The 10,799-nt window shown below is 33.6% G+C and overlaps 1 protein-coding gene across 1 annotated transcript; it reads left to right on the top strand.

Moving 5' to 3' along the window:
* The first annotated feature begins 635 nt into the window (after positions 1-635).
* Positions 636-10,748, top strand: LOC145313666 (enoyl-CoA delta isomerase 1, mitochondrial-like). Its single transcript, XM_080153184.1, has 12 exons — positions 636-690; positions 3,855-3,894; positions 4,623-4,685; positions 4,768-4,818; positions 5,287-5,392; positions 6,074-6,168; positions 6,493-6,610; positions 7,718-7,803; positions 8,254-8,331; positions 8,618-8,680; positions 9,188-9,254; positions 10,237-10,748. Exons 1-12 carry the CDS (start codon positions 642-644, stop codon positions 10,288-10,290), a joined length of 870 nt encoding a protein of 289 aa, XP_080009310.1. The 5' UTR covers positions 636-641; the 3' UTR covers positions 10,291-10,748.
* Positions 10,749-10,799: the final 51 nt, after the last annotated feature.

The raw sequence follows: 10,799 nt of genomic DNA, 5'->3' as shown, positions 1-10,799 counted from the left end.
TTAAAAACACAGCAATTTGTTTATGTACTGATAAATTATAGAATTTAAAATAGGTATTTAAGATAATTATTTGATTAAAACAGCAGTGAAACGGTGACTGGTGAAAAAATCAAAATAAATATGAATTAAGTATTTTTTCCCCAAAAAAGAAACATAAAAACATAATGGAAAGAATTTTTATCAAATACTAATATTAAATGGTATTTAATACCTATTGTATTTAAAATATTACCGGTGAATGTAATTAAAACATTATGTATGTTCACAAATTATCAAATATCTTGAGTTTTAAAAGCTATATTATAAAACACTTATACCTTGAATAAGCAATTTTAATAGGGGTATTTTTTATATTGTAATTTTTTAAATAATGTAATTGTTATATGTACTTTATTTATGCTATGTTTAATAATGTTTTTGTTAATGTTATGCAATTTTTACCAACTTGTAATTAATTTCATAGAATTTCGATAAATTGTTATAAATTACCTATTTAAATGATTATTATAAATGAATAGTAAAATAGACCTATGTTATTTTATAATGTTGCTACAGTTTGTATAATGGTGAAAATACAGATGTTTAATGATTGAAAATACTTTTAAGTTTTATTATTATTTTTATTATTTTAGATAAATAAAATGAGAATGATTTTAAAGCCGAATTTTATCTCTTCAATTGTGCCAAGAGGTAGTACTATATTGCAAAACAGTATGCAATAGAAGTAGCGAAGCTACTATTTATGTACATTTTTGCGTTTGTCAGTCTGTCAAGCTTTCGGTAATGTTTTGTTTTTAGACGATTAGGAAATTTACTTTATTTTACTCTCACATTAATTTGCCTCGCTTAACTTCTCCTTCTTCTCCACTCCTTTTTTTCTTCAAAGGCCCTCTTCACTAATCCTTCACTGAAACATCTAATATCAAAATACGTAGAAAATTGCAGTATCTGTCAATGAAGGAGAATGTATGTCGTGTGTCTGTATGAAATTATGTGTATCTGCCATTTTTTTGGATTTAAAAGGGGGGAGGCGGATGTGCCACTTCTTGAAACCAAAAGTAAAACGTGCATGATCTCAGCCCATAAAAGAGTTACAGCTCTAAAATTCTGCACAGCAGTTTCTTTTGTGGTGAACAATATGGAACTGTGAAGAAACGGCGGCGGAACCGCCACTCCTGCCGAAAACCGCCGTTTCCCGCCGAATTTTTTTGCCTTTTCTTGCCATAATAGACAATTTTCAATTATCTGAGATAACCTTTTTTTTCACAAAAATTTCGCTTGTATTTTCACTTGACACTTGTAAGATTTTACACTTTTAATATTGACATATTTGAAAGTGTCACGTGAAAATATAAGAAAAATTTTTGAGAAAAAAAGTTTATCTCAGATGATTGAGAACTATCTAATTTGGCGAAAAAAGGCCAAAAAAATTCGGTGGGAAACGGCGGTTTTCGGCAGGAGTGGCGGTCCCGCCGCCGTTTCTTCACAGTTCCATATTGTTCTCCATAAAAGCAACTGCTGTGCAGAATGTTAGAGCTGAAACTCTCTTATGGGCTGAGATCATGCATGTTTTACTTTTGGTTTCAAAAAGTGACACATCCGCCTCCCCCCTTTAAATAGCCCCTTTTGTGTCAACGTCCCTTAAGGGGCGTTTCTTCGTATTTTCACAATAGCTTTTCTCCTATTTATGGCCCTTGCGGGGGGTCTAATACGGCGGGGCCAATTGCCTAACCCTGCGGGCAATCACCTAACCTAAAATAACCTATCAAAAGCCATTTTGAAAATTCGATGAATTGCCTCTTAAGGTGCGTTGCCACGAAAGAGACTATACTAAAAAATTTTGCTCATTAAAAAATAATATGTACCTAGTCATGGCATGTCTATCTGATACATCTGAACACAGAGAACACAGTCAGGGGCTACGATTTAGCCAATAAATTCTATTTGAAATTGTCGAAAATTAAATATTTTGTTGGAGTCAAGTTGTAGTAAAACTTTTTTTGTGTAACTGAAAGAGAAGGGGAGAAAAGGGGAAGAATGGTTGGGGGGAAATTTTCACTTAGAATTGTTTGTCAGAATCTCATTCCTTTTTCCCTGATCACAGTAAGCAATCTTTTTTCAAAAGGCATTAGCAGGCTGGCCACAAACATGCTATTTCCACTATTTCCGCTATTTCCACTATTTTTGCATGCTATGCATACTATTCCAAAAAATTATGCTATTTCCACTATTGTCCAAAATTGCATACTATTTCCACTATTTTCCAAAAAGTAGCGGGTTTTATCGCATTTTCACAGTATCTTTTATCCTATTTCTAGCCCCTGCGGGGGGCGCTAACCCTGCGGGGCAATCATTACCGCTTACTTAACCTAAAATAACTTATCATATACCAATAAGTTATTGGTATTTCCACATTCAATGTAAAGATATCTCCTTTTAAATTTTAATAGCATTGAGGAGTACTTTTATTATTAAATGATCCTATAGGTAACTGAGGTTTATGATCTCTTAACTAATATAAATCCTCTGTTTTTAGATTCTTTTTCACATAACAATTTTAAACGGCTGTAATTTTGAAGCTAAAAGACCAATTTTTTTCAGAAAATGTTTTTGTGTGTGTAAATTTTATGTTAGGAATCTCAAAACATAAATTTCAGCAGCGGAAGCTGTACTTGGCAGCTGCCAGCCGGGGCTCGGCAGGAAAACGACGGTGGATATTTAAGAAATTTTAATACCTCATGTGGACATGTTGGAAAAGCTTAAGTTTAAAATTTAAATTCAAAAATTTCGGTCAAAGGATCCTTTTAAACATTTCTGGAAACCTGGAGGATCAGAACGTGCAGGATCAAACCTGGAACCTTAAATTGTTGCCTATATACAATTATACATATATATGATATTTTAGTATTTTGGTAACATAAAATGCTTTCTTAAACTCAAATATTTTTTCTCTTTACCTGGATGATCCTGCCAGGTTTGCTGGCATCCTTTGCCCGCTATGAATGAGATATTCATAAAATTCTTACCCTCACTCAAGTGTCATACCCAAACCCATTATTTAAGTTACTCGGTGCCTATTAGATCAAGGGGGGGGGGTTCTCAGGAACCAAAATTATGAACCTTGCAGATTTTTTGGACTTAAGCTTTTATGGGTAAAATAACATCAAGTTAGATGTCACCCCACTTCCAATTTCCCTAGCCCCGCGGGGGTTAAAAAAGCCTTTAAATTAACCTAACCCTAACTATCTCATAAATCATTTGATCATGAGAGCAGATTTTTTTGGACTTAAGCTATCAGAGGTATGATATATAGTTTAAGCAAGAAGCAACTACCCAGCCATCACACCCTAGCCCTCCGAGACTCAATAAAACCCTAAAATTTGATCTAACCTCAGTTTTCTCTAAAACTACTTAATAAACCTGAATGCCCCCTCCCCCCTAGCCCTCCGTGGCTCAAAAAGACCTTAAAATTAACCTAACCCTAGTTAGGTATCTCTTAAACCATTCGTTCATAAGAGCAGTTTTTTTACTAAAGCTGTCTGAGGCATGAGCTATGGTTCATGCAAGAATCAACACCTGAAGACCCCCCCCCCCTTCCTCCCCTGCCTGCATTTTAAGGCATTAAGTTGTTTTAAATGCACTTTATTTTGTTTAAAATGCATGCTATTTTATACTATTTTGTTTTAAATGCATGCTATTTCATACTATTTTATGGAATTTGTACATACTATTGCATACTATTCACTTTTTTTCTGCATACTATTTTATGCTATTTTGAAAAAAAAAGTCTGTGGCCACCCTGCATTAGTTTATATGAAAACTAATCTTGTTTTGATAATAAATTTACATTTCAGGACACTCAACTGTCAGAAATTTTGCCACCAACTCTGCAAGGAATACCATTATTGGTTTAAGTCTTACTCTTAAGATCTTTCAATGTAAAGAAACTTAGAGTAAAAATTTGGGATAGCAATCCGCCCAATTTTTGGACACATAATCCCAATCCGCAATTTAAATTGTGGATTGTTAATTGCTTTTACTTTTTAGTAAGAGCTATTTAAAAAAACACTATGTCTAGAAACTAGAAAAGTTTTTATGAACATAATTAGACATAACACTTTGGTTTTGTAATTCAAACTAGAGAAATTGATTGATAGGGATTGAAATATGGCCATCAAATTGCTGAACATACTATTATGATTTTAAAAACTTATTTTCCATTTCTTTAAGTAGGGTGGCTTTTCCCAAACCTCTATAAAACTAAACCACTACTTTTCAATTAAAAAAAAAAAAAAAATCTAAAAATTACCTAGTACCTCAAAATTACTTATTTTCTTCATCAAGTTCGTGTCTGGTTTATTTAAAACTAGCGGCTGCGCCCCTAGCATCTAAGGGCTCTATATTCGAAGGGCAGAAAAATAGCCTAAAACCATAACCATACTTATGTTTAAAAAAATAAATAGCCTAAAACAATCTCAAAGCCTATAAGAGGCTTCACTGTAAAGAAGAACCATATCAGTTCAGCGGTTAGCGAGATCCTTCGCTACAGACAAAAAAAAGCTTATTAATTTATATTATAGGATATAAAATTGTTAAAATCTAATAATGATATAATTGAAAAGACTGAGTGGATTAGTACAAACAAAAGTTCATGACAATGGATACACAGTTCTCAGCATGAATAAGTAAGATGTGTTTTCTCATTAATTAAATTCTTTCTTAGTTTTTGTATTCATACTTAATTATCTTTATTAAATTTTTTTCAAGGAAGCCAGTAAACAGTCTCAGTTTAGAGTTTCTTAAAGAATTAGACAAGGAAAAATGTTCAATTTATATTTTTATTTTACCCGCTTTTTTAGATACTAGCGGATTCGCCCCTAGCCTCTAGGGGCTAGGCTCCAAGAGATGATAAAAAAGTTGAGGTGAAATTCGTAAAAAAAAGGACCAAGGATATCTCCTGCAAAAAAAAAAAATGGGGTGGGATTTTTTTTGTTTTTTGGGGGGTTGGGGGTGTCCCACCTCAGGACAATAGCTTAAAACCATCACAGGACCAGTAGGTATAATCCCTGAAAAGTAGAGCCCAATCGGTTCAGCGGTTACTGAGATCTTAAGCTTCAGACGGACAGACATACATCGTTCTACTTTGTATTATAGATAAATAGAACTTTCATAAGAATTAAGGGTTTGCCCCTTCTCCCCCCTCAGTTCTTGCTAAATGCCCCTTTAGACTAAAAGAGATTTTAAAATTTAAAAATTGAATTTTTTTCAAATGGTACCTAATCAGGAGCTAGAGTTAGTACAAACAAACAGCAAAGGTTTAGTGTTAACCAGCACTATGCCAACAATTTTCTGTGCCGGGCTAGAGATAACAGAAATGTACCAGCCTGATTTGGTAAGTAGAATATTTTCTGTGCCAAGCTAGAGATAACAGAAATGTACCTGCCTGATTTGGTAAGTAGAATATTTTCTGTGCCAGGCTAGAGATATCAGTAATGTACATGCCTGATTTGGTAAGTAGAGTATTTTCTACGCCAGGCTAGGGATAAAGAAATGTACCAGACTGATTTGGTAAGTAGAATATTTTCTGTGCCAGGCTAGAGATATCAGTAATGTACTTGCCTGATTTGGTAAGTAGAGCATTTTCTGTGCCAGGCTAGAGATAAAAGAAATTTACCAGCCTGATTTGGCAAGTAGAATATTTTCTGTGCCAGGCTAGAGATAATAGAAATGTACCAGCCTGATTTGGCAAGTAGAATATTTTCTGTGCCGGGCTAGAGATAATAGAAATGTACCAGCCTGATTTGGTAAGTAGAATATTTTCTGTGCCGGGCTAGAGATAATAGTAATGTACCAGCCTGATTTGCTAAGTAGAATATTTTCTGTGCCAGGCTAGAGATAAAAAACAGAAATGTGACAGCCTGATTTGGTAAGTAGAATATTTTCTGTGCCAGGCTAAAGATAAAAAACAGAAATGTACTAGACTGTTTTAATAAGTTAAATAATGTTTCTTGTGTATAGTTTTTAAACATTTGTCCATTCATTGTCTTATTTTATAAGTATTTACAAACTTTAGGCGAGATTGAGAGAATTTTGGTATACAGTACAAGGTGTGTTTTTGAAGATTTATGGTTGTAAAATTCCCACAGTTGCTTGCATGAATGGACACAGGTACGTTATTTAATAGTTCTTTATTTTTTATATCCTTGCTTTTTGTTCTAGAAGGGGTGAGGGAATTTTTAAAACCAACTTAGAAATATTGATTATATTAACTTCATTTTGTTTGGTTAACGAGTATTTTTAAACATCGCAACTGGCGAAGTACATCGCTCGATAATAATTGACTCATTAAAAATGGTTTTACTCAGTTATCTCTAAAACTAAGGAAGAAGCACACAAAATACAATTTCTAGTACCATAGTCTGTAAATGTATGTATTTTATTCTACTCCTGCAAATCTTTCATTCTTTAGTTTAATTAAATAGAATTTTTTAGTCTTGCTGGTGGATGTTTCCTTGCCCTGGCCTGTGACTACAGGGTCATGGTTGGTCCCAAGTACCTGGTTGGACTCAATGAAACTCAGCTAGGCATAGCCGCACCTTTCTGGATTCAGGTTTGATTTAAAGGGGGGGGGGGGCGAAAGTGACACTTTTTGAAACCAAAACTAAAAGTCAAAGGAACTCAACTAAAAAAAAGAGTTACAGGTCTGACATTTTGCATGGCAGTTGCTTTATAGGGGTACAATATGGAACTGTGAAGAAACGGCGTCGCAACCGCCGAAAACCGCCGAGAAAAGGCAAAAAAAAATTTCGGCGGGAAACGGCGGTTTTCGGCGGTTGCGCCGCCGTTTCTTCACAGTTCCATATTTTACCCCTATAATGCAACTGCCATGCAAAATCTCAGACCTGTAACTCTTTTTTTAGTTGAGTTCCTTTGTTGACTTTTAGTTTTGGTTTCAAAAAGTGTCACTTTCGCCCCCCCCCCTTTATGGAGAACAATACAGGCATTGGTCAATGTGAGATAATTTTATCTGACTTTTGTGACATGGTTGTTCACAAGTACCTGGTTGTCCTTAATGAAACTCATAGCCGTTCAGTATTGGATCCAGGTATTTTTTAAAATTCAGGGATACAGGCATTGGTAAATGCAAGATAATTTAATCTAATAAACTTTCTGGATCCAGGTATGATTATTCAGGTATACAGGCATTGATCAAAGTGAGATTATTTGATATAAGTATAGTGGTATGGTTAGTTCCAAGTACTTAATTGGTCTTAATAAAAATTATGAAACTCAGCTGGGCATAGCCGCACCCTTCTGGACCAGGTATGTTTTAAGTTCAGGTATAACTATACTGCATCAATGTGAGATAATTTGATCCGACTTTTGTGACATGGTCGGTCCCAAATACCTTTTTTGGTCTTAATGAAACTCAGCTGGGCTGGGCATAGCCTCACCTTTCTTGATCCGGATATCTAAAGGATACAGGCACAGGTTAGTTGTTCTTATTTATTATGGTTGGTTCCAAAAACTGACCTCTAAAAATATCACATTTCATTAGATGTTATGTTATGTTGATAGATCCATGAAAATTTATTTCTTTATCCAATCTTTTGTACAGTTCTTATTTCAAAATTCCAAATTGATACAAGACACAGAATTTGTATTATTTTACCTAGGACGATTCTGCATACTAATATAACTTCCATCTATGCTTTAGGAGCCAATGACTCAGGCAATTGGGTTTAGAAAAAGTCTGCTTGCCCTCATGCTTGGAACTGCTTTCAATGCCCAGGAAGCTTTAAAGTAAGTTTTTACAATGAGAGTTTTCCTTCTCTACAAATGACTTGTGGCTGTAAGTTTGTCAGTAAATTGAGTTTGCTGTCCTCTTATTTTCTCCATTTTCTCTTTTTAAGGGATAAGACAATGGAGGAAAAATTACTCTAGATCATCCATGACAATAAACAAAATTATTCCTTCTGTAGATCAAAATTATTAGTTGCAAAGTTTTGACACTGATAGTTTGAAAGCAACCAATCAAAATTCAGTAAAAGTTTTGAGCCAACAAATAAGATAAAAATGGTTATAAACCTTAAGGTACCCGTGTAATGCACAGTCCAAAGTCCCCTCCCTGCCTGCAAGCAACTGCGATTCTGTGCGAATTTCAGTATTCAAGTTTTAAAGAAGATTCTTTAGGCCTTAACCTTTTATTTTCATTTTAAAATGCGCAACTTTTCTAAAATTAATTTTTTTCAGTATTGGTTTAATAGATGAGATGGTTGCCAACACAGAAGAAGCTCACAAACAATCTGATGTCATAATGACAAAATTTTTGTAAGTTTAAACAATTTTAGTTTTTACCATAAAAAGCAGGGATAACAAAATGGACAATACTATGGGTTACATCCCCAATTATGATAAATAAACTTACAAATTCTCCTTATTACCGAATGGAAAAATTTTACACTTCTGATTTGATATAAATCCTCAAAGTATTTAAGGCAAAGATTGACAGAACCTTATATAAAACTTTGGGGACCAAAACAGTTTCCAATGTTCATTCCCTTCTTGATAAAAAGACATAGATATAGTTTAAAAATATATGCATTTTTTTTCTCAGGAAAATCCCAAGCCTTGCCTATCATCAAACCAAAATGCAAATGAGAAATGATTTATACAACAGGTCGGAAATTTACTACAACAGAATATTTTCTATTTTGTATACTAGTAGAGCGACCGTGGCTCAATAAGTAGCGCATCATCTCGTCGTCGGGGAGATGATAGGTTCGAATCTAGAGCCGACAACGCGTCATAACTAAAGACGTTAAAAATGGTTTCTACTGCTGCTATGTCAGGTGCGCGACATAAATAGTTAGTGAACAGGCGCAACTCATTACCATGTACATTTAGGACTTCCTCCCCTTCTTACCCACCCCTCTCCAGTTACATGAAGAAAAAAACAAGATATACCATCATCTGACTTCCAAAGGTTTCGTTTCTATAATATTGAGATTCTTGCACTACCCCCCTGGTTCCCCCCCCCCAAAAAAAAAAAAAACTTGCAACTCCTTGAATTAATTGTTTTATAGTCTTAACGAAGCTAAATAAATGGTTTTTTTGTAAGGCTAAATGACTACAGAGAAAAGGAGACTGCTAGTTTGTAACACCCAATCATTATTATTTTTGTAAGGCTAAATGACAACAGAGAAAAGGACGTGGATAACTTTGTAGATTTTATCATGTTACCTTCTGTTCAGGTAAAATATAAATTTTTCTGTATTCTTTTAAAAGTTATGAAAAGAAAATAAAGATTTTGACGACCATTACTAATATACAAAGAAGGCGTCTTAACTTTTTTTGTCTTTTTATTTAGAATAGCTAGCCGGTGCTTTTAGTACGTAGTAGATGTAAATTTTTTGATACCCTTTTCGGGTATAGTCCTTTCCACGACATCCCTCCATAAGGAGCGATTCTTCGTATTTTTAAAATGGCTTTTTATAGGTTATTTTAGGTTACATAGGTTAGGTTATATTGTGTTAGGTGATTGCCTCATAGGGTTAGGTAATTGGCCCCGCAGGGTTAGAGCCCCCCGCAGGGGCTAGAAATAGGAGAAAAGCTACTGTGAAAAATACGAAGAATCGCTCCTTATGGAGGGATGTCGTGGAAAGGACTATACCCAAATTTTCCATAGAATTCAGATATGCAATCGGTTTTTTTTGTAGACCTTTAAAAATAAGAGGTCTACAAAAAAAAACGATTGCATATCTGAATTCTATGGAAAATTTTACATCTACTACGTACTAAAAGCACCGGCTAGCTATTCTAAATAAAAAGCAAAAAAGTTAAGACGCCTTCTTTAAAAGTTATTTATTGAAAGGATGATTTCAATCATAGTTACAAGTATACCATCAAACATACATAATTTTGTATTACAATGAATAACAAACAATTATACATCACTAAATTAGTCGTCATGCTATTTTTGTGAAAAAGGCCAGCTATTTAAATTGCGTATATCACAAGAAAACGATTTTCAAGTCTTGATATTTTTGAAAATACATGATAGAAAATTGAAATTCTTTCAAATATATGTTCTAAAAATGTAATTTAAGCCATTAAACAGGAAAAAAATATGCAGTTCACTAAGTTCAAGTTTAAATGCATTTCGTTCAACTACCTCTTCAGTGCTATGCTAGTTAATAGTGATGGATGTTGTCATCTCTGTTTTATTTTTTTTAGGCTCAGCTTGGTGCATACTTAGAAGCATTGAAGAATAAAGCAAAGAAGAAATAATGAAAAATCCATCAATTTATGCATAGAATATATATTTTTAAATATTGTGCCTTCACATTAAATAAAGAATTAGTACAAAAATATTTGATTTTGTTGTATATTTATTTACCAATTTAGTTATATCCTTATTTTAATCATATATGTAAAAAATAATATGTTATTATATTCTTTTATCAGTAAGAAATGGGACAACGTTCGATATATGAATCATTACCCCAAACAATCAAAATAAGTTTCTGCCTTTGGTTGTATAAGGTTGTAGTAAGGGGAAAGGAGAGGGCAATTAGAGCGCAAAATAATATTTTCTTTTTTAGTTACCGAAAATAATTTTAATCTATCAAAGGAGTAATTTTGTATCACATATCGAGGGAAGATTAAATTGTGAACTTTTGTCCTTTTTTTGATTTTGCTACTCTGATAAAGATATTTGATATTTTAACTTTCTTTGTTATTTCAGATTAAGTAATATGTGGTAAAAATAATGATTTTATCAAGATTTGTTATCAGTA

This window comes from Acartia tonsa, chromosome 1, assembly GCF_053477335.1.
Source record: "Acartia tonsa isolate MP-2025a chromosome 1, ASM5347733v1, whole genome shotgun sequence".
NCBI lineage: Eukaryota > Metazoa > Arthropoda > Copepoda > Calanoida > Acartiidae > Acartia > Acartia tonsa.
The sequence above is the reverse complement of the archived record's forward strand: the minus strand, read 5'-3'. Positions and strand labels throughout refer to the sequence as shown.

Coding starts and splice junctions, on each gene's coding strand:
- LOC145313666 (XM_080153184.1), top strand. CDS start 642: ATGAGAATGATTTTAAAGCCGAATTTTATCTCTTCAATTGTGCCAAGA. Junction 3,895..4,622: donor TTTGCCACCAACTCTGCAAG/GAATACCATTAT, acceptor ATAATTGAAAAG/ACTGAGTGGATTAGTACAAA. Junction 4,819..5,286: donor CTTAAAGAATTAGACAAGGA/AAAATGTTCAAT, acceptor ACCTAATCAGGA/GCTAGAGTTAGTACAAACAA.